This window comes from Leptosomus discolor, chromosome 9 (assembly GCF_034619465.1).
Source record: "Leptosomus discolor isolate bLepDis1 chromosome 9, bLepDis1.hap2, whole genome shotgun sequence".
In the NCBI taxonomy this organism is placed as follows: Eukaryota; Metazoa; Chordata; class Aves; order Leptosomiformes; family Leptosomidae; genus Leptosomus; species Leptosomus discolor.
In genome coordinates this window covers 14,803,984-14,828,244 of record NC_141399.1, presented here as the reverse complement: position 1 = coordinate 14,828,244, position 24,261 = coordinate 14,803,984, and the positions used below count along the sequence as shown (strand labels likewise).

General features: G+C 39.4%; 1 protein-coding gene across 2 annotated transcripts in view; it reads left to right on the top strand.

Moving 5' to 3' along the window:
* The first annotated feature begins 13,023 nt into the window (after positions 1–13,023).
* Positions 13,024–24,261, top strand: part of TKT (transketolase) — a 29,366-nt gene continuing 18,128 nt past the window's right edge. For both annotated transcript variants that reach the window (XM_086469651.1, XM_086469650.1), the window contains exons 1-6: positions 13,024–13,150; positions 18,593–18,710; positions 20,316–20,429; positions 21,094–21,191; positions 22,864–23,055; positions 23,889–24,007. In XM_086469651.1, coding sequence (XP_086325777.1) covers positions 13,044–13,150; positions 18,593–18,710; positions 20,316–20,429; positions 21,094–21,191; positions 22,864–23,055; positions 23,889–24,007 — 748 coding nt within the window. In that variant the 5' untranslated portion in view covers positions 13,024–13,043. The remainder of the gene's footprint in view (positions 13,151–18,592; positions 18,711–20,315; positions 20,430–21,093; positions 21,192–22,863; positions 23,056–23,888; positions 24,008–24,261) is intronic.

The window sequence follows — 24,261 nt, the reverse complement described above, 5'->3', positions numbered from 1 at the left end:
CCAGATTGTTAATGCACACTTCGTACTCTGAAGTTTATAGTTGAAATGTTACTGCTTCTTATATGTGATTTAGTAATTCACTAATGTAAGAATTTAACTGGATACTTTCCCATTTGAAATCAGAAAATTTCTAATTATGGTTTCTTATGCTGCTCTATTGGTTTACCCATGGCTTGTATTTATTTCTTAAAGGCATGCAAAGGTAACTGATAAGGCTTCAGGTCCCAACTTTCTCCAGTAATAGTAGTTTTAAAGGATGCTTTTCCAGTAGAAAAGTTTTGGTTTATTGAGTAAATAGATAATCTGTACTAAGTTATGATGCACTGCTGTTTTCTTTTCCCTCAAGTACTATTGAAATATGAAGAAAAAAAATTGTTTGGCTCCTTACAACCTGTATATGTATATATATCCTAAAGATTAGTTAGTGTTGATGTAGTCAAGGTGCATGGTCATTTCATTGGAAACTAGTAATTGAGCTTTAATTGTGACTTGTTCACAAATCAATATGTTTTAGATACAACAAACATTTACATTTTTATGTATTTGATCTATTTTAGGTTTTTCAATAGGTTTTTTTAGTGGAAATCATATTTTGTTTAGCACTACCTGCCTTCTGAAAAGCTCTTCTCAGCCTTTGAGTTCAGTGTTTTCAATTAAAATATATAGTATTTTGTTAGAAAAATGTGCAAGATTCAGGGAAAGATGCTAATATCATGCACGTTCATCAAGAAATATATCGGCTTTAATGGTAGCATTTGAATTCAGCAATATAAACTCAGCCTTGTTAAGGAAGATAGGAGCTTCCTACATAAATTCTAAGGTTATAATACTGTGTATGTGCATAAACAGTGAGACTCAAATTAGATCTGAGGTCTAAACTGATTTGTTTTGTTGGGTTTTTTAGAAAAAGTTTCACTAAAAGGGACAAACTAATGAGCAGTTCCTCTGAACAAAACTGGGTAGCCTAAACCAAATAGAGAGTTGCTTTTTATCTGGATTTAGCAAAAATGAAGTCCATAACTTGACACTTCTGGACAGCTTCCAGTTTCTTCAAAGGAAGATTTGATAAAGTTTCAAGAATAGAAGTATTGGAAACTGATAGCGCGTATTTGTACTGTTTGTTAAATACAGTCATGTCCAAAGATCTATAGAAATGGTAGGAAGGAGTCGTATTTTGAGTTCCTCAGTTACATACAGTGACAAAAGTAATACTGTTCAGAGTAGCAATGCTGTTATGAGAGTTTGACTCTACTTTGAACATCCTTAACTTGTTTTCAGCTGTGCAGGAACCCCCAGTAACACAGATCCTTACTTTACTTTGGTTTTGTAGTATACTAGTAGCAATACATATTGGTTTACTTCCCCTCCTGCCCTGACTTTCAAAATTAATTGGAAGAGAACCAGAATGAAATCCTAGTTACTAGGCAGGCTTTTTTACCACAAGCAAACCTGTTCATCTTGAACACCTGCACATGCTTGTTCTAACCTCTCTACATGTAGCCAACAGACACTGGAACCAGCCTAGGTGTCACCCGGTACACCACAGAGATTTATGACAAGTGCCAGGGTAGTGAACAGTTGCATGGTAAAACACAAGCTCAACTACAGTGTAGAATTGGAGTATTCTTTTTTTAAATAAGGACTGTGTTATTTAACAACATTTTTTTCCTGCTTATTTTAACTTTTTGTATAAACCTAAAATCACCAGCTTGTTACAGGGCTTGATTCGTGTTATCTGCATGTAGGGATAACTAGTACGTAGCAAGTTACCATGGCTCATGACAGGAAATTACTGTAACCGTTTTCAAGTGTTTGATTTGGTTTTGGGTTTCGGTTTGTTTTGGGTTTTTTTTTCTGATAAAATTACTGGCTTAATGGGATTTTACCCATTAGTTCTGAGAATTAAAAGCTTATTAGTTTAGACTATACTCCCCAAATTAATTGCATTGTCTACGCATGTGTTTTGTGGCTAGTGTTAAGTCACTTAAAAACAAAACAAAACAAAAAAAAAACACCAAAAAAAAAACCCACCAAAAAAAAACAACAACAACAACAAACCCCAGACCACCACCACAAACCCGATCCTAATCAAAGCTGAATTAAAGACAGTTTTAAAACGTACAGCTGCTGAATTGTTCAGGAAAATCAAAGTTCTCACTTTTGTAGTTAGACTTTATCTGCTGTTATTTAATAATGCAAAGTTTATATGAAAGGTGCATAACAGCTGTTAACTTAGAAGCAGTATATCTTTCCAAATTAAACAAGATTTGCAGAATGATTGAATAAAGTTAAAAAAAAATGATTCATCTTGATTTCATATAAAATGTTTAATTCTGTGTATGAATACTGGATATAATATTTAAACACTTGCTGTTGGGTGTATCTCACTTTTGCTTGCATTTCTAATTGCTTCAATTTGATATATTTCTGAAACCCATTATGCCATGTGTAGTCACTGATATAATTTCTGAAATATTTTTGAAAACAAAATTAATTTGGGACTTCCTGTTTTTAAAAGTATTCTAAACAAATTGGCCACCTTTTTGCCAGGTGTTGCTTGGGTTGCTTTGTATGGCATATCTTAACAGGAGGAATGTGTGCAATATATATCACCTCAGTCTTGTCTGGCAACGTTACGAAAATGTTAAGATGCAATATCTTCTTTTCACTTCAAGCTGGAAAAATTGCAGTATCTCTCATTTGGTGGTGTATTTATTTTTATCTATTCAGTGTATGGGCATATGGTTAGTTAGGTTTTTTATGTACATTATGTGCTTTTAGTAATTTCTGAGTTTTATCACTTTTGTGGATGCACCAGTTGTACCCATTTGCATGTTCTTTCAATATGAAGACCATGGGGAAGGGGGGTTCAGGAAAGATATCTGGAAACCGGAATGAGAATAATTGTAAGTCAATAAATGTAGATACTGCATCATTAACTTTTTTGGTATGGTATGGATTTTATAGCACCTATGTATGTTTGCAGTTATTAAGTTATTGCATAAATGTTTAAGAATGAGCATTTTTCATCCAAAATTTTGTATGTTTGCAAATATATTTTTGTAATAAAACTTCAAAACCAATGTTTCAGCACCTCCTAAAACCTTACCATGTTTCTTTTATTTCTAGAGCTCTAGCAGGCTGCTAGAAGGGTAAGTTCGGATTTTATTTAGGGTTAATATTTTCCAGAGAATAAATTATTTTTCTTACTTATTTCATACTGGGGGCAAAAACAAATTGCATTTGTTCACTAAAGAAAATGCAGCATGCCTGCTTGAAGGACAGTTGAGAATAGCATCTGTCACTTGTAACAGCTTCTGGCTATCCTCTGTACTGCTGCGAGTAGGCTTGCGTTTTGAATTTGATAAACAGACCAATTTCCTTTCATGTTAAGAAATGCAGCTGCAAGTTCACTGTCTCAGAAGTACAGCTGTAACTGGGTTTAGTGCCTTCCCTTACCACTTTTTTTTTATGGTATCCCCTCTCATCTGTCTAGACATAGCATACGGTACTCAATCCAGTGTTGGGCTTTGATCATAGAGGTTGGAAGTTGCAGTTGTCCTCTTGCCATATCTGATTGGTATCATGCAACTGATAGATCCAAATTTCACAAAGTAAAATAGGGAAGCTGAGGAGGAGGAAAACCATAGCAGAAGTTCTGTTGGAATAGTCTTGAAATTAAACAAAACCTTATGCCAAAGTGCTTTATCCCCATTATAACTACTCATAAGAGTTAGTGAGGCATACCACATGTCAGGAGAGGCCACTGAAGAATGGTGTTTGCCGCTCTAGTAGTTAATATTGAACTGTCTCCTGCACTATATACAAAAGCAGATTCTTCTAATAGAAGACTACCATACAAAGCAAGTACAGAAGTCATGGATTTACTGTAAGATAATTGAGAAAAAGTGAAAACCGCTGAAGCTTAGAATCTAACTTTAAATTCCATGTTAGATGTGTTGCCCGTTTGGTCAATATTGAAGTATTTTTTTCCATTGTTGATGCTGTTAACCCTTTTGTCTTCTCTGGATCCAGGTATTCCTGGTTACTGTTATTCCTCTGAAGTGCTACCCTAAATCTTTTTGGTCTTCTCTCTCTTGCTAGTTTGTGTTCTACTGTTGTTTTCCAAGAGTACGTGACAGAATAAAGTCAGTCCCTACTACGATGGTGATACAGCACTAGATAGACTCAAGGAGTAAGCATTAGGCTTCCTAAAACTCATCCACCAAAATTCAAATTTTATTTGCAGTCTTGCAGTATGTTTAAAAGCCAGTTGTGTTATTTCAAAGTTGTAGCTTGTGTTCATGGGCCAAATTAATTGAAGTCAGTGGACTCATGTATTTGGTAAGGATTCAATTGTACTTCATTCTGGATATACAAGATACTAAGATACTGGGGCGGTTAACATTAGTATAGAGGATAAGAAACCTGTCACTCGTACAACTCTTCATTATGAACAGGGTACAGTGAAATCACTATATACAGACTTTAGTATAGCTGAGATAAATTTCTCTAAGTTTAGTGACCTAATCTGAAATTCAAAAGTGTAGAAATTGTATGTTAAACAACTCTGAAAATTATTTTCAGTGCTCAATAGTGGAACTTTTTTCTTTAGTCTTCACACAACTTCAAGTGTGAATCAGCTTTTTTATCTTCCATATTTTAAGATTGAGGGATTTACTTTTGAACTGACCTACTAATTTAGGAGAGTTAAACTTCAGTGATAGACCTGTAACTGAAATATGGCTGTTAACGTAAAGCTCATCATTTGTTGGTTATGCAACATTTTTTCACTTCCTCTTAGAATCCTTCTTCATATGAGGTTCCTAATTATGTTCAAAAAGTATTGGGAAAAGAGGGCAGCGAAGAGAGAATATTTTTATCAGTTGCTGCATTTTTGAAAGAGCACTTGAAATAAAATGAAGGGGAAAGGACCAGTGAATAGAAGATTCCTGAGAAGTGAATGGGGAAGGAATCGCAGAAGAGTGTAAGTAAATGTGAAAGGGAATACTGCAGAGACACAAGTATGGTCTGTGAAGGTATTTCCTGAAGCATGGCAGGATTTAAGTTACAGGTTTGTTTCTGTACTGCTGTATGTCTTTGTCAGGTATTCCTACAGCTCAAACGCGGTTTGTCTATAAGAATACAGAATAGTTCAGGGTGTGTTCAAAACCAGACTGGTTAGGCATGCTTTCCCTGCTTTAATTCTTGAGGTAGCAATACGTAATTTGTCAGGTCTGCTATGGGTTTATGTCCAGTTATAAACCAGCATAATGGAGTTGGCTGACTCCTGGCAGTATCTGATTTTTATCTTTGCTTGATGGCCTCACGTTATAGCTTAAAATCTGCTACATAGGAGAAGGCTGCTCATACCTAGTTGCCCTTTTTCTTTCATTTTAAATAGACCTTTAAAAATACTTCTACCGTAATCCAGTCTTTAAAATTCAAGAAGCTCCATTTTACAAAATCAACCTTGGGAAATACAACCACAGAAGAATAAGCTTGCTTTATATTGCTGGCTGAAATGAAAGCACTTGCCCTTAGGCCTTACTTGAAAACATGCAGGTATGTGATATAAATGCATAAGTTGTGTTTCTTTTCTCCCCATAAATAAGTCAAGAAGCTCTAAGAGTATCTACAGAGCAAAGATCTCCGAGCCTGTCTCATGTATGCAAAACTCTGTGGTCTTAATTTAGAGAGCATATGGCTTGCACATCCTGCTTTGCTTCTTGTGGCTCATAAGAGGGATGGGAAAGGCTTAGCAGGTTATCCGTCTGACTTTCTCATGTAGACTTGAGGTTTATGGGTAATGCGAAGTGCCTTCTTTAGTTTACATATTAAGCATCAAATAAATTAGCTTCTGTTCTCTGGGGACACAGTTCTTCCATGAAACAAAATTGCTGTAAAGACGGCTTCTGCTATCTTAAACTTACCCCAAGAATTGAGATACAAAGGTGAAATTAGAGCCTACAGGATTGGGGTGTGTACACAATCTGTTGTGGCTTACAGCGAGCCCTGTTCCTGGTGTAATCTTCAAGATGGAAGACACAGAGCACCCATTGTAGGGAAAGACCTCTGCTTTTCAATGATTGAATAGGAAAATCCCACCACAACAGAAGCCCTTACAGAAAACCCAAAGGCTTGGTTAGAAACACATGCTGTACTTCTAATAAGGGGTTGAAAATAAACAATTCAGTATTCTGCAGACATGAGGATAGCTGTCTGAAGGAAACTGCTAAGACAAAAGATGTATGTGACAGTAGCGTAGATTGCATGTTACATGATGTAGCTCTATCTGTATCTTCATTTTAGATGGCAGCCTGATCTTACTACTACACTGATACCTGTTCCCATGCAGTAGGTATCATTATTTCTTGCAATTCTTGATGCCGTGTTGCACAGAAATTGGAGATATTTTTAGTTCTTTTTTAAAAAACTTTTAAATTCATTAGCAGCTAAATAATGTTATTACTGAAGACTATCTGAACAATCTGTTCCAAGTATAACTGAAGTCACTGCATTTCTGCACATGCGGAGGGAGGTGCTGGTGACACATAATGGTCTGCATGATTAGAGACTGCTTTGGCATAAACCCATCTCAGCCATTCTTGAACAGTTCCCTTCTTGAAGGGCTTCTAGTGCAGCTGTTCTTTCAAAGGACAAGGAAGTCAAAGCCTGTTGTCTTGCAGAGGACAAGCTGAAGAAAATTTCAGTTTCTTTCCATACGCATTACAGCACAAATAAATCCTGCTTTAGTTGGTCGTTATAGCTGTCTCTCCTACCTTCTAAATTGACACAGCCTATGAAAGCACTGCTGTCTTAGCATAAATTATCGATGATAACTTTATTCTTTTAACTTTACCAAATCCAGTTATTTGACTACAGATATGCTTTTAAACGGAATCTAACTTCGCAGCTTGTTTGAAGAGGAAGTGTTATGGAAGCTGGATTATTAAGAATCAGATAGAGAAAGGAAATGGGATGAAGTGACTATGGAACACTTATGTATTCAGTAGGTTTTTCAAGCATAGATGCAGGCAAATGCCTCAAGCTCCTACTGCATAAGTATTTCAATTTATGCTAACAGATAACACAAAGAAATTGCAACCAGTGAAAATTCGGTTTGTAAATTTAAAAAAAATTTGTAAACAATATTAATTTAGCAATTTGGTAAACTAAAGTAATCTGAATACCCTCAAATATTGCTGTATTAGCATTACAAACTTCAATTTAAATACTATAATTTTGTTGCATTGCTAGCAGACATACTTCCTTAAATATGATCAAACAGCAGAGCAATTACCAAAACCAGTCACGGTGAATTCCTTCTAACTGTGCAAGATGTGCAAAGATTTGGTTTTTTTCTCTGATAGGCTACATGTTAGGTAGAGATTAAAAAAGTGTCTTTGTATAAAATTTCTCTCAAATTATTTGGCCTGTTTAGTTTAATCTGAACTTTTGTCATGTATCATAAAATTGTCCTAATATTTTGGAAACATTGCAAATTTTGCTTTGTTTTCCAGTCTTTTTTACTAAATGACATTTTATTTAGAGGCAATACAAAAATTACTATGACTTTAAAATTATTTTTATCCAAAATTTGGCTGCTTGTAGCTCAAAAATGGTTTGTTCTGTAATGGAGCTTTCCATAAACATTTTTCCTTTGCAGATTACTTTGTCAGCTTTATCTGAGGAGAAGGTTATAATTGAGTTGAACGACAAATACATTCTGCACGTATATATCTCTTTCTTGCAGCTTGCTCTTATGGATTTCAAAGATGAATTGATTTCCCTGTCTGGATATTTCTGGATCAGGTGTTGCATGAGAACCTTGCATTTTCCAGGTTGCTGGTTATAACTGTTTGTAGCCTGTGTAGCAGACACAACTGCTGTTCTGTGGAAACTAAAGGATGTTTAAGGTGTTTTTCATGCTCCAGTGGTAACTGCAGAGCTGATCATTATTTCACAGCCTGCTGAATATTCTTTTCACAGGGTGTTTACTTGAGTGTGCACTTGTGCTTAACTAAAACCACTTGCTATTGCTGACAAAAGTACAGAATTTGAGTAAGATGTGGCAGTATGGACTGAGTCTCTGGAAAAGTTGCAGCACCAGATCTGGTCTGAGAACATACTGCATTCCCATGCACCAGACTACAGTGATCGGAATTCCACTGCATCCCTTGTCTTTTTTAAGGTACCCTGCAAATGAAATGAAACCCTGTACACTATACAGAGCTGTTCTTACAGTCCGTGCCAGCAGTAACTGGCAGATTGCTTTTCAGTTTGGAATCTGTTCTGTGCAACTGCGCAGCCCACTGGTCTCCTCCCATGCCTCCACTCATTTTCTTTACTCACTATGGTTTGGGTTTTGTAGGTGATGAGCTACCTACCTACTCAGTGTACTAGACTTTGATTTCGGAATTTCCTTTGAGAACAGTTTTTAAGGCAAAGCTGGGCACATAACCCCATGGTAGCTACACGGCCTGAATTTCAGCAGTGCTGAGTGCATGCAGCTCCTGCTCTGGCAAACCGGGTTGCATGTACTTACGTCAGCAATGCATTTTTGTGGTATCCCAGCAAAAGACAGCCATAGCTTAGTTTCCATGCTTCTGCTGCACATAATGCCCTGACTGTGAAGTGTGTGGAGAAAGGGATGGAAAAATCCAATTGTGCTGTATATGTATTTAAGAAGCTGTCTAGTCTGGTAGTTAACACTGAAGCTAACGAGATGTGATTGTATATACTGAAGTGAGACTGTTTGTCCATACATCTGCATCCTTGTTTTAACCATATTGCACGTGATTTCAGAAGCAAATGCCAAGAATGTGGAAGAAATGTTGACTCTTGTACACAATGTATACCATGACTTTAGCTATTGCTTCACAGTCCATTGCACTTGGTCAAAGTTGTAGAAATAACATGCCACTTCAGTAGATCAAAGTGGAGGCACTGGCACAAGGTGGAATTTCATCTTGTGTATGCTTGAGCTGCTGTTTTAACACCACAATACCATAAATAAGCAATCAGTGATGGAGCATGAGGATTCAGGAAAAGGAGGGTGAGTTGTGGGCAGTAATCTCCCAATTATCTAAGTTAAGTCTATCTTAAAGTTTTTCTACCATCCGGATAACAATGGAGGAAACTAAGTTGTGAGCCATAGTAATAGCGGTCTTATCCAGATCATCCCCCTCACTTCCTTACAGGAGGGAAAAAAGAAAGCACCGTATGTCCAGCCTGAGAAGGCAGTTGATTGCTATTGCTACAGCACGCTTGAGAGGCAGTTTGTTAGGGAGCCATCCTTACAATGAAGATTCAAGAGCGCATCTTCACTGTAATCACAGAGACTTGATCACAGGCCTTACTCTTCAGCCAAAGAGTGAAGTCAGCCTGGACCAGTAAAGCCAAAATTGAGGCTATGATCTAGTCAGTGTATACTTAAAAGAACGGCAAGGGAAAACAAAGGATGTCGACTAAGGAGCAGGGAGTGACTGGACTCTGGTTTAGTTTTTTTAGACAGTTTTCTCACTTTGCCACTACCAATGATGCATGCAGAGAGAATCTGCCTGGCAATGCTTACATATTAATCACTGTGTGTATACATAAAACATGGAGTAAATTAATCTATTAGAAGCAAAACCATAGTGTAGAAATTACTGGATTTTTCTCATGATACCTGCTCCCATTGTGATATTTTTCTACTGTGTTTATAGACACTACTAGCCATCCAGAAACATGAAGTACCCATATCTCTAAAATAAGCTTTTTGTTTCCTGATGCAAATGTGGCTTGGGAACTTTTGGAAACTTATTGTCTGCAGCTGAAATTGGAAGGGTGTACAGCCATGTTTTCTTAATGTAGCTTCAGTCAACACTAAGCACTGTGGAGCTTGGCATCATAGCGGTTATTTCACTTAGGCGTGGCCTCGTTTGAAGGATTTACATTATGCACCTCTTCTAAACCACAGATGAGGGTAGACCAAGTTATCCTGCCTAACCTTGCTCAACTGACATTGTTATCCATGTCACTGAGATGATGGTTGAGCCAGCTGTCAACATGTGTCTAAAGAAGAGTGTTTAAATCGCAGGAGTGACAGAAAAATTGCCATTCACTTCCCTAGCACAGCCAGTATTTTAACAACTGCCCTTAATCAGTAAGCATGGAGCAGAGCTCAAGCTAATGAATGCTGCTGTGCTAATAACATGGTTCTGTGGCTTCATCTACATCAGCAGGTAGCAGATTCCAGTATAGCAGGTCTGTAGAGCACATCAGACCGTGCTGAAGACTCAACGTCCACACCATATGTGTGTTTGAATTGTGCTCCAGACTAGCTCTTGTCTGTCGGGTTGAACTGAATACTCATTAATGACTGGGGTATATTAGCTGCCTTCTCAGACTGAATCTTCTATTTCATCTTTATTTGAAAGGACTCCAGTTCATGAGCTCTGAGACTGCTCTGCAGGGCAAGCCTCAGCACAGTAAGTAGGGATGATCAGGAGATTTGGTCCAGGACGGTAATTCTGGCTCAGAATTACCTTCTGACCATATGCCTGCAGACAGAATCAAGTGTGGTCTTGCCCTGAGGAAGGCTAAGAGGTAGTGGAAAGGATACAAGGAAGGACAAAGAAGAGGAAAAGTTGTCTAACTTGCTCAGAGAGATTGGTAACCCTCACTCCACAAGATTCAACTGGTTTTAGGCCTATTGGAGGCCATGGCACAGGCAGATCTCTAGTGAGATATTTGCTGGTATACAGCCTATGTACACTTCAGGATCAGTTAAGGATCTCTTATGGGGAACTTAAAGTTTTAATTTATTGTTACTTCTCCAATAGTTAAGGTAGGTTTTATAGCTGAAAATCTGAAAAGGAGGAGCCCTGAATCAGTATTTCTCTTGTAGATGCTACTTGTAACTCTTGAGATCTTTCATAGTCTCCTACTGACCATATTCCTTTGGGCATCATGGCACCAGGAGGACAAAAGAAGTCCATGTATTGTTGAACCAAAGTGGATTTCAACAGGAATATTGTGGGGAAACTTACTAAGAACAGCTGTTGATTACCACCGGCATGTCTGGCAGTCCTTTTTCTATGTTTCCTCAGCTAGGATCTCTTTGCTTTGATTTCCTACACAACTAGCTAATTTCTAACTATCAAGTATTATTTAATTTCCAACTTGCCACTGAGATGTAGCATGTTATGGGGTACATGATGTGTCTTTCTGTACCCTGAGACAGAAGCAAATGTGTACAATGAACCTTGAAGCGCATTACCAACTTAAGTTCTTGGCACTCTGCTCTAAGGGGGCATTGCTCTGCTGTTGGAAGCATTATAGGTCATGACTTCAGAGTTCATATATTTAAACGAAGCCTTATGCAATTCTCATCAGGCTTTTCCATATCCCAGTTTTATTGTCCATACCACTTCAAAGTGTATTACTGAAATTAAAAGATTTGGGTAACTGGCTCTGCAAAAAGAAAATAAAATAGTTGGCCCACCTGATTATTTTAAAGTAGAATATAGATCGGAGCATAGCAAATGGCAGTTGCAGCAACTAACCTTTGCATAGTGCTCTCTAAAATGACCTCTGCACTTTGCCACTGTCAAGTCTGTTGTTCGGCTCAGCTTTTTCCTTCTTCCTGGGATATAGCCTATTTCCAGTCTAGTTTTTCTTCTAAGGTTTTTTTATTGAAAGGGGTTTTGAAAAGGCAACTGATGGAGCAGTTTAAGAAAACAGTTTAGCTAAGGGAATGGTGTCTGCATTTATTTCTTCCAATAAATCGGTTAGTTTATGGAAAAAAGTTTTATCTTACCCTGTAAAGAGTTTCAATGTTGCTTTTTAGCTGCAATTTGTCAAGTGAGCATGGATGGATACTCTGTAAATACAGGTGGCTTCCTTTTTTTCTGAAACCCAAAGTCTTGGGAGTCTTGAAGGTGTACTGTTTTTAATGTAAATGGTACTCATCAATAGTGTCTTCTGAAATCAGATGATGATAGCACTAGTTCACTAGATGTGATGGTTTACATTTAAATCAGATTTTAAAATACTAATGTATTTTAAAATCATCTAATACAGCTTTCAGGACAAACTACCCGTGGACAGAACACTGAAATACAGAAAGGGCCGTGCAGGAGTACCAGGTTTCATGAGCAACATGTGAAGTTGATTTTTTTTGTTGTTGTTGTTGTCTTTTTAATTTTTTTTTTTTCAGATTGTGACTTCTAGTGCTGCTTGACCTTTCTAGAACAGATATGAAATATTTAACTTGCCTAGTGAAGTCTGTAGCTTTAATGCCACAGTGTTCAGAACTGCTAGAGAAAACATATTTCCTTATTGAGAGCTGGTGAAGTCAATCTCTTATGCAGAAGTTTCTGTATTTGTCAAATTTCTATATTGTAGAAATATGAATAATTTCTTGAAAGGAAGCCAGGGAGGATAATTCTGTTAGCACATCTCCCGACTGCCTCGAGGAATAAGGTTTACTGCTCAGAGGCACTAGATGCAGTGACATTCTGGTACAGACCGGAACGGGCTTGAGGGGGGAAACCCTCTAAAACGGCGCTCTCGCACAGGGTCTGAAACACCCGAGCGACAGCCCCTGCCCCCGAGCCCGGCTGGTCCCGGGTCCCGGCCCCCCGCCCTCACGGCCGCCCTGCTGGCCGCCCGGGGCTGCCCGGGCACCGCCGCCCCACCTCCCCCTCACCGCCTGCCCGGTGCGGGCGGGAAATGGCGCCAACGGCGCCTGCGTGCGACCGTGGGCAGGCGCCCAGCACCGCCCCCTGGGGCCGGCAGGGGGAGCCTCCCGCACCGCCAGGCCGCGCCGTGCGGACCCGCCCCGCCCCGCCCCTCCCGCAGGCGGCGAGGCCGCGTCCGGCGCAGGCGGGAGGCGGGGCGCCCGCCCGCTCTCTGTCCCGCTCTCCGCCCCCACCGCACGGCCCGGCTGAGGCGCGCTGCCCACAGCCCTCGCGGAGCGCCGCCGTCCCTGCCCAGCCCCAGCTGCCACCGCCGCCCGAGCCCCGCTGCCGCCGCGGCCCTCCTGCTTCGCCCTCATGGAGGATTACCACAAGCCCGACCAGCAGACCCTGCAGGCCCTGAAGGACACGGCCAACCGGCTCCGCATTAACTCTATCAAGGCCACGACGGCGGCCGGCTCCGGGTGAGTGAGGCAGACGGGATGCGCCTCAGCCCTGGCCGCTGACCGGCCCCGCGGTGCGCCCGCCCCTCCGGCCAGCCGCGGTCCCGCATCCCGGGTTGTGCGTCCGGTTGGCGGCGAGGCGGAGGCGGGTTGGCGCTGGGAGGGGCTGTGCCGGGCTCCATCAGCCCGTTACCCGCTCCCTGGGGACACGCCGGTGTCTCTCGAGGACAGAGCGCCCCCCCCCCCCCCCCCCCCCCCCCCCCCCGCTCTTCTGGGCTCTCCGTTTTCCGCCCGTTGTGCAGAACAGCGAGCGGGCGGGGATGCTGGGGGCCCATCCGTGCCTCCCGCGGGTAGGCGGGAGGGCTGAGTGGGGCGGGCCCCGGGGTGGGACGTGCGGTGCGCCGGGATGGGGGGCCCGAGCGCGGGGTGTGGGGGAGGGCTGGTACCAGGAGGGGCTCGGCTAAATCCCCTGCATCCCCCACCCTGAGATCCCCTCGCCACGTTGGGGGCTTCGCGCGAAGCTGCTCCATGTGGAGGTGCTACATCTGGAAATGGCGGCCGTGGGCGAGCAGCGCGGGTGAGGTGTCGGGATCCCGTGGCCAGAGGCGGCCCGGCCTGGCCCGGGGTCGGCAGCCGCCCCCTGAGCGCGTCCACGTCGGTCGCCGGGGCCGGCGGGTGTTGTGACAGCGGAGAGAGGCCGGGAATGCGAAGTTGATGCAGGACTGAAAACCAAAGAATTTGTGCCTGAGGCGCAAGCGGTTTCTTTTTCATTTCGTGCCCGTCAGTTGGAACTAATTCTGCACAGAATTTCAAGTGAGCCCAAGTGGGATTATCTGTGAAATGCCCGCGGTCTCAAATAGGCAGTTTATTCAGGCCTCTGGACAGGATTTAGTGCGGGCTCTGATGTGTGCAGATTCCAGGGTTATCCTTCCTTTGATCGTGCTTTACCTATGGAAAAAAATCTCTGCAAACAATCCACTTTTACTCACGTAAAATTAAAGCTATTTTTTCTGCTTGAATAATACATTTAAGTGCTTCCATATAGAGTGCTGGCCTTTTTTTTTTTTTTTTTTTATGGCCCATCTTTTTGCAATTTCCTCCTTTGGACCTCTTTGAAACTGGCTGTAGTGTTTAAAACAAAACAAAACAAAACAAAAACTTGAACGAATCCTTTGGATGCTGATGTTTGTGTGGAGAAAGATGATGTGTAAAATATTTTAAAACTTCTTTGAATTGCCTTACACAGCCCTGTGTCTGGCATGGGCTACCTCACATGGCTCTTTCTCAAAGCATACAGAAACTGAACTTTACTCATTCCTTTTGCATACAGCAAATGAAAATGCTGCTTTGGTTCTTCCTGTGAAATGGGGCGTTGGGACACAGGGAATCTCTCAGCTATACATGCAAGTGGATTTTTACAAAGCTGTAGCCTGTTTGGTCCATTCTGGAGAGAGAAGTACAGGATACCCAACAATTACTCTTTTAATTCCCGATTTGTTTCAAAGCTATGATGTACAGGCAGTATTACACAAGCCTGTGTGAAATAGTAGGTAAGAAAAATTGTGCTAAATCTACTTGGTAGAGCTTGGGCTTCAGTCTTGAGCTTGTAGTGTGTATTTTAAGCAGGCCAAGTTGTATGGTATCAGTTATCTGCAGATAAAATTATTTCTCTGTTTTGTCTGATGTGCTATTGAAGAATAAGGCCCTTGCTACAGCCTTTGTTTCTCTTCTGCGGTCCATGAAATTCATTCTTTCCATACTGATGAAGAAACAGTAAAAGCAGTTTTACCCAGGCTTTTTATTCTGGTTCACGTATGCTACAATGCTGAGTACTTCTTGTACAAAGGCATTTAATTAATCAATCCAGCATATTCTAGCAGTAGTGTTGTGTAGAGTCTGAAATTACTACACAACCCGCAATGAGCAGATTATGAAAGATCGGCTCTGGAGGGAAGATTCTGATGACAAGTCATGTATTTTCTTAATAAGATTTGGTTACCAAGATGATGTTGTAGTAATGTGCCTAAAAGAAAAAGACATTCAGAGTCTGTTGCAGCGTTGGGCAAATCACATACATTTCTAAAACAGCTATAGGTTATGAATGTGTTTTCCAAAACCTGAATGAGGCAGTAAGCTTTGCTTAAATTGCTGGTATACACTAAGAATGTAGAAATATGTTTGAATGCAAGTTAAATTTAAATAGATGCTTACAGTTAATAAAAAAAAGTTGTCACGCTTGCATTGATTTTGCTAAGGAAATTTGTGTTTATTAAAGGTTTAGTTTGTAAAACTGAAGGAAATACTTGCAATAAAAGCACTTCAAACAAAACAGGACCTGCCTCCTTCTTTCAAGGAAGTAATTTCTGTAAATTGTGGCATATATTGCAACACAAGTGGTTCCGTGGCAGATCTGACACACCAGTTCTTGCAGTCTTTACTTGTTCTAACTTCTGTTAAGCAAAGTACAACCTTTGTCTGGACAAGAGCTGAAAGATCAGGCAGTCTGATCCTGAAGATGCTTAAACATATCAGTTTGAGTACTTTACCAGCTGTAGTGGAAAAATTCAGTGAACTGGAGAAAAATCTTGTGCTTAAAATGCCTTAGGTGGGGTAAAAATTTGATTACGTTAGTTGTAAAGATTGAACATGCTTTCTTTTGGGCATGGAAGAAGTTATCCTATTAGATAAGGAGTGCAGACATGTTCATCCAAACTGGTAGAGTCTCTTTTGTAGCTAATGATAAATTTCTGCAGTTTTGCAACAGTGCCTGGCTTCCTAGAATTAGATGGTTAAATTCTTAAAAGTGGAAGTTGCAAGAGTTTCTTAAGAGACAGTTAAGTTTCATAATATGTGGTATGATCACTTGTTAAAGATTATTTTCTCCATCAGTTTTTTAGCTTTTGTCTTGCGCTCAGAATTCCATTTCAACATGCCACCACTGATCTTTTTAGCTGAAATGTGTAGATGTGTGTAGATGGAGCTAATATAAATTGATACAGTCTAATAGAAAACTCCACAAAACTACGTTGGAGTAATTATTTTACTCTTGGTTTGTGTGGATCCAGGATTTCAGTGTTCTAATATACTTTGGTTTGGTTTCCTACTAAAAAGACTGTATTTCTTCTAAGTTAAAAGGCAGTTCTCCAGTAGAGGTTCTCTGGCAGAGAAGCGTGTTAATCAGACCACTGCTGCAAAGTTCTGGGCTGTTTGTCAGTCAGGAACAAAATGTGGAAGATTGTGTGAGAATAGTGGCAATGACTTGCTGTGGGTTTTTTCTCCACTTGTACAAGTAGTCCACTTTGCTAGGCTTAACAAGTAATTCTTTTAACAGAAATTATTAGAAAGTACAAGTTAATAGAAGACCAGCAGATGTCGTGAAGATGGCTATATTTAAAGAAAATTGTGTAGTTGATTTTAGAATGATTTCTGGTATCCGATATGTAGTTAAATTTTGGGTAATTTCTGTTCATAGGAAGTAATTTAATTAACCTGTAGTTTTAACAAGAATTTTTAAATATTTTTTTTTCCCAATTTTCAGCTTATTTATTAAATTTTTCTACCTTTTTTTATTTCCACATGCTACCATTTTAGGTTGTTTAAAACTTTTTTTACCAAGACCAGGAGTTCATAGAAGTATGGTTAAGTATAAAGTTAATAAAATTAAAGGAATGAAAGCTTTAAACAAGCATGTAAGGCTTATTGATTAACTCAAATACATAAATATTTACTAATACGTTTGAAACATGGTTTAAAGCTAATTCTTTTGGTTCCCTGTGTGTGAGTACTTACTAAGGGATGGACACTAACCATAATTCGTATTTTGCTAGTGTTTTGCATGTTTTTATTCTCTTATTGCAGCACTGTTGGGGATGTTGGGAGGGAAGGTTTATTTCTACCAGAAGAGAGTATTCTGATTAAAGTTCTAGTGAAAGTGTTGTCTAATCCTAACATGCATGGTAAATGTACATGTGGGAAATTGAATGTGACACTTTCATAGTACGTTTATCCTGTTTTACAAGTAGGGTGAAATATTTTAAGAGTATTGTGTTAAATAAACATTGAGGGGTAGAAAGTGAGGTGAGACTGTAAGTTATTCTCAAAGCAGGTGCAGATTTCTGCAGCCGTAACCTTCTTACTGTTCACCATTCACTTTCCTGTACTTCATTAGCAACCACTGATGTCAAGAATGATCCTGTTTACACCAGTATAATCTGAAAAATGCTACTTTCCACACTCAATAAAGGTTTTTAAAGAGCCTCCTTACTCCTTTTAAGCTTTATCACAAGTGAAAAGCCAAGGCTAATATACTTGAGTGGTCAAGTAGTGCCATCCCTTCAAGGTACATGAGAGACTTGCAGTGATCATTATTTAAGTTACAGTAATGTAGATAAATAAAAGTAGTTGCATGCCCTTCTATTGCGCTTCAAATGAGATATATACCTTGTCTTGGAATAACTCGATATTTGCCACTTGGAAATTACCCTTTTCGTGTAACGTTATATTCACTTGTTGGTACTATGTGGCATCGTTGCTTCTGAAATGGGCCTGTGTATTTCTAAGGCAAGTTAGAAGTATTAATTTGTACTGCTGTCAAAAATCGTTGCAGAAGTCATCCCAGAGAGTTCAATGGGAGACACTATCCCAGATACTTGTAAGTGTTTGATAAACCAACTAGTTCACTATTTCAGACTGATACAGATGTAAATGTAGAAAATGCTGGTTCCTCTCTTAGCCAAAGATTAAGCAAATTAGTATTTTACAACATGTATCTGGATGTTTACTGGAGACAGTAAATTTCTGTCTCCAGTTTCGATAGAAGATGACATGCAAGAATTGTATTATTTGATGCTCTCTTTAGAAATCAGAATTCTAGTTCTATCAGCTCTAACATGGTAAAATGAAACGGGACCTATGTTATACAGTTCTAAGTGTTCCAGAACTTCCTGCAAAAGTTAATCTTGGATTACCAATCCCTGCCTATGTGACGGGATCTGAACAAGTCATGATGCCTCACTTTTCATTCCTTCACTCAGTGAGTGACTGAAGTACTGTGGAAAGCTGTCTTTGTTTCCTTTGCATCAGTGTGAATTTCTGCTGTCAGACAGATCAGTGGGGTATGGTTTCAGGCACAGGGTCATACTGCTTCCTGGGCCGCACAGTCACTGATTAGGGTGGTGGTCCTTGGCATGAAGAAGAACAGAGAGCTCTAAAAGATGCATCCTTGAGCTGTCACCAGGGTCTATCTTTTAACATCCACTTTGACTAGATAAGAAAGCTCCCTTTGTCTCAAAGTACAACTAATTGGCATTGGGGTAATGGTAGATGGGATGGGTTATCAAAAATGCTTAAGACTGTGTATTTTAATGCTAAGGAGTAGGGGACTAGTAAAGTGATATTTTAAAGATACCGTCCTGAGCAAACAATAATGAGAAATGGTAATCTTGGGTCTGTCTTAACTTGTAGCCACCCTACATCATGTTGCAGTGCAGCAGAGATTATGTCTGTGCTGTTTTTCCATACCATGAGGTACAAAGTGCAAGATCCCAGAAACGCCAGCAACGACCGGTTTGTTCTTTCAAAGGTAAAATAATAACTATTATGCTGTACTGTTGCAGTCTGCTAGTAAAGAGCTGTCTGTCTGTAAGTTAAATTGACTTGTTTTCCTTGACTTATGCTTACTTATGCTTCATCTATGCAGAAGTCTATTGGAAATATTTGAGAGCTTGGAATTTGTCTACTTCAGAAAGACAAAAAAAAGACTAGTAGAGTTTAGTTGTAGCATAACTCAAAAATAATTAAAAAGTGTGTGTATAATGTGTCTTAATAAGTCTTCACCATGTTAAGTTGTTCTAGTACTAAATAATAAACGTTACTGTACTGTCTATAAAATCTATCAAGAAATATTCACATCTGATTTATTTTGGCATAGCCAATTTTCTAACGAGTAACTCGCAGTTAGCTTTTGTGCTCTACTTGTTAAATGCAGCCATGCTGTTATGCCTGCAGTCACGTCACAGTGCGCACCAATTACTGTCAGCTTTTCAAGGAGCATTATATGAAGTAGTTTTGTGGTAGGTCAGTGAGTAGATTGCATTCCTACTGTGCCAGTATGATATTAGAGTCAATACTACTTCTGAAGCTACTGTGGTTCAGAAAACACGTGAAACCACAATCTGGACTGGCCATTAACATTTCTATCCCCTTTTGCACTGTTCCCTTGCAAATCACGGGCATTTCGATCATAGGATGTAAAGGCAGCTGAGGGGCCTTCAGAAAACATAATGATGTAAAAAATGGCAGATTAAGTACTCCAGTGAGGCAGGTTCCATCTTTGAGTCAGAGTTCCTCACATGGTGGCTTACAATAGTGCTGCATAGCTGATGGTGTATGTCCCTGCATTGGGTATAATAGCTGTTGCCACTTCTGATTGCCATTCTGAAATAAGTAAGTGCATGAGAAGCAAGCAGCTAATGCTCAGGTGGTAAAGCACTAAGGGAGAGTCGCTGCTTCATGTTCGCTTTACCTCTCTAATTAGTCAGGGTTTCTGCTTAGAGTCACTAAATGGCTTCAGACCTCTGCATGCTTTTTTGACTCCTAATGATTCCATGGGTGGAAGATAACTACTTTGCAGTGGTCCAGTTGGACGTGGCCACAAGGATCTGAGTGTATGAAGCTTAAAATTTTGTCTGTTGTCACTCACTACATCTTTCCTTGGATACATATGTATTGAAGAAGTTCTAATGGAACAACACTTGCTCACACATCTGCTTACTAGTTAAGTGAACAGCGCTCTGTTCTTGAAATTGGTACCTAAGCAAATTGATTCAAGGTTTTTTGTTTGGATACCGAAACTACTTTTTGGAATTGCACCTGCATGGCTGAGAGACACCTTACTTAGAGATGCTAATTTTCTTGAGAGCATACTAAATAGCTCTCAGGAGTGCTGCATTCTTTCTGAATTTCTGTCTTAACTGTAGTTAGCTATCTGGTGTGCTCTAAGCAGGGGCATGGGGGACTTGGAAACAAGCATAGGTGTCAATGTTGCATTGTAAAAGTTTTTGTAACTTTTACTGCCTTCTTAGTGGACATAACCCAATTCCAGGGTTTGTCAGCTTCGTAGAATTTTGCCTTGATACTAGGATATTGTGAAACTTGTGCTTTACTGAAATTTTTTGTTTCTCTCTAGGGTCATGCAGCACCGATTTTATATTCTGTTTGGGCAGAAGCTGGCTTTCTACAAGAAGCAGAATTACTGAACTTGAGGAAAATTGATTCTATCTTAGAAGGACACCCAGTACCAGTGAGTGCTCATAACCTTTGATATAAGGTGGTGTTTTCTGTAAAACAAGAAGTGCATGTATTTTGCAGCAATTCTTGGTTGCCAGCTACGGTACAGGAAAGCTAAAGACTTACAAGAAGGGTGATGGTATTTATGGCTTCACAACTGAATCAGTGTCTGCATTTGAATGAGCATGTAAAAATGACCTTTATCGTTGTAGTAAAGTTCCCCTACAGTCCTGTATGTCAATATTTTCCATTTTAAAAAGGTTTATATAAAGGACAAGAAAAGCCATGGTGGAACTTTTAAGAACCTTTGAGGTATTTCAGGAGTTTATATCCAGTTTGGTCATCTCATTGGTCTTTCCATTCCCAGCTAGTTGTTTCAATTGATTCTTTTTTACACAAAATCATCAATTCTTAACTGTTGCCATCCAAGGCACAGCTGAGAAATTCCTGGGCCGTAGGTACCATTCCCTCTCAGAGGACCTAGTCAGCTTGCGACACTGATCATCAAGGTACTGCATTGAAGGAGAAGAAGAGGAACAGGGCAAGATTTGGAAGGAGTTGCACTGTGTTGTTATAGCTGAGAAGCTGAATTTTGATGTATGTTGAACCATCTTCTAGCACTGGAATTTACTTCTCTGTTTCTTAACTCAAAATAATTGTTGTCTTTTTGTTCTCAGAGACAAGCATTCACTGATGTGGCTACTGGATCCCTTGGTCAGGGTCTTGGTGCTGCATGCGGAATGGCATACACTGGCAAATTCTTTGACAGAGCCAGGTAGTTCCATCTTCATATCTCGTGATTACAGGCATTCAATGGGGAATATTTTGTGAGAAGAAATTATATTCTTATCTCAATCAGGAAAAAAAAACCAACCACCTTTATTCTATTCTCTGTTCCCCAACAGTAATTTCAAATTCAGGTTTTAAGTTATAGATTACTAGCCTGATATTTACAAAGCCATCGCCAGTGAAACTACCAAGAATTTAAAGATAAGAAAGAATTAGTGCATATGTGCGTTCCTTTTGTAACTTGGCAGCATTGCAAGAGATGTTTGTGAACAGAGAAGACTTACTAGTTGTTGGAACAGCATCTTCTAACTTCCAGAGAGTAATTAGTGGCCATTTTGAGACTGGTATGTCTCCCCTTAGAAGGAAGACACAAACTAGAGTTGCATCTGTTCAAAGTCAGATGACAAATAATGGGAGAACATATATCTAGATAAGGAACTGTTGCAGTCAATAATAGCAACATTGAATCATAAAGTAGGCCTTCATAATGTTATCAGAAAGGCACTCAACTCCATAGAGACAAAAATGACTGCTTCTGCCATTTGTTTTGTGCACAGGAAAAGTCTAAAGGCAAATCTGTATGAGGAGGAGAATAGCCTGATGTAGTTGATATATTTTATGTGACAGTTCTAGTACATTGGAGCATAGGCTGCCCAGTTAATGTGTCCTACACTTCACTAGCTTGAAATCATTTCTGTGAAAGATGACTTGCTGATTTTAATTGAGTTTAGCAGATGCTACGTGTGGAAAAAATCTAACCAGTGCTTACATGACAGAAGAAAACGGTGGTCTTGCGTGCAGTACTGGGGAGCAGCTTATGTGGAAGGAGTTCAGATTTAGCTGAAGGCGAGTGGGATTCAGGTCAGAAGTCAGTTATGGCTTAGTGTCTAATGAAAAAAAATTACTGACAGCCATCTTGATTATTTTGTTTTAAAATTGTGTATTTGAAGGCTAATTTACTATTCTTTTTTAATTTTAATAGGTAATAAACATTTATAAAGCTTTGTCATGGAGTGGTAATAAAAGAAAAATACAGTGGTTGAATTCTGTAGAGATCAGGCAGTATGCCTGCTAACTGAGTTTTACCTAAATAAAAAGCTTCGGTCTTTGGAGAAATAGTCTACAAAGTCATGTCACACTGGTTAGCTTTTTCCTGAATTTTGAATTTGGTTATGCAGCATGCTTTAATCCATAGTTGAGTTCATCCCCAATTTATAGTTTCCTGAAATTAAATTATTGTTCGTCCTTCCAGGGAGTACATGGTAGGAATGAGGAAGCAGACAGTAACCTTTCATGCATTGTTAGTGCTCTTGCTGAGTCACAGTGACAGTGTTTAATGGGCCTGTTCATTCAAGCCTTGCAATAGGAAGCTTAAGACCTGATTTTTTTTGAGACAACAGTTTGAAAAGGAGTACAGTATTTCTCATCTTATTTTTTTCACATGTAACAGTTCAAAAGTATTTTAATTTAATTTGTCTAAGGTTACATAAGATTATCTGAGGTGAATGCATTGAGCAATGGGAGTTGAGTTCCATAGAGTAGAAGGAGCAGTGGATTCTCAGTAAGAATTGTTAGAGGGGTTTTGCTTTTGATTTAATTATGCTTACACATCAAACCTAATTTTAAATTTTTTTTTTTTTTTCAATTTCTTCTTCTAGCTATCGAGTCTATTGTCTGCTTGGAGATGGAGAGTTATCTGAAGGCTCTGTTTGGGAGGCAATGGCCTTTGCTGGGTTTTACAAGCTTGATAATCTCGTTGCTATATTTGATGTTAACCGTCTTGGACAAAGTGACCCTGCTCCTCTGCAGCATCATGTTGAAATTTACCAGAAACGCTGTGAAGCCTTTGGGTATGTGATTGGAAGAAGTTCAGTATACTCTGAATAAAGCAATAAACTCTGTAGGGTTTATTTGCTTTTCAGAATTTTTCAAATGAACTTTCAGCTCTAAGAATGCCATCACCGAGAAGGTCTTTCATAATGCCTGGTAATGGTTGACTTTATTGGTGCAGCAGGAATATTAAAAGTGGCATAATTTTTTGTTCAGAGGAAAAATAAAAGGACTGCTTACTCACATAAATTTGTTAGAGTATCTTAAAGCATTTTTTATCACATTAAATACAGATTTTATAACTGCTTGTGTGATAAAATGTACTGTCATAGCAAGTAGATCAGAAAAAAGGGTATGGAAACCATTGCTCATAAAAGAATTTTTTGTGTATTGGCTTTCATTTAGTTTAGAAATGTATATTTCTAAGTAGATGCAAAAATGCATTATAAAAAACTGTCAGTTACAGTAACAGCCATGCCAATTATGATGGAGCATTTTTATTTTAATAACTTCCGTAATTTTTTTTTAATTGATTTCTAGATGTTTGATTTGCCCTTACCTTTGTTAAAAATGTCTGTTATGTCTGAAGAAATTTAAGATAACTTAGTTATCTGTGGGCTGTGAATTTTGCTAGTAGCTGTTAATCCCTCTGTGACTCATTTTGCATTGTAAAAAAGGGACTGATATTTTCCGATCATAAATGAATGCTAGTTCGTGTTTCTGGCATACTTTGGATCTCTTAAAAAGACACTGCATTGGAATGAAGTTAGTGTTCATTATTGTTATTGCTAACTACCAGAGAGTGTCACATGCTAAAACCCTTTAGAAACAGTTGATCTGTTTGTGTTCTTAGCTGGCATGCTATCATCGTTGATGGACACAGTGTGGAGGAACTTTGCAAAGCCTTTGGCCAGGCCAAACATCAGCCAACAGCCATTATTGCAAAGACTTTTAAAGGCAAAGGCATATCAGGTAATAAAACATCTATTGCTTTGCATACACATGTGTGTATAATGATATGTACATAGTGCTGCAATGAAGGTGTAGTCATTAAAAAATATGGTTGTTTAACATTTCGTACATTAGAAAAAAGTTCATATCCTATCAGCTTTTTGACTTGATCATATTACCATACAATCTGAAAACTCAGAATTTCACCCTATTGGTTTTTTCCTTTGTTGCCTTTTCTTATGGAGGACATTAGATTGATGCTTCATTGGAAGCAG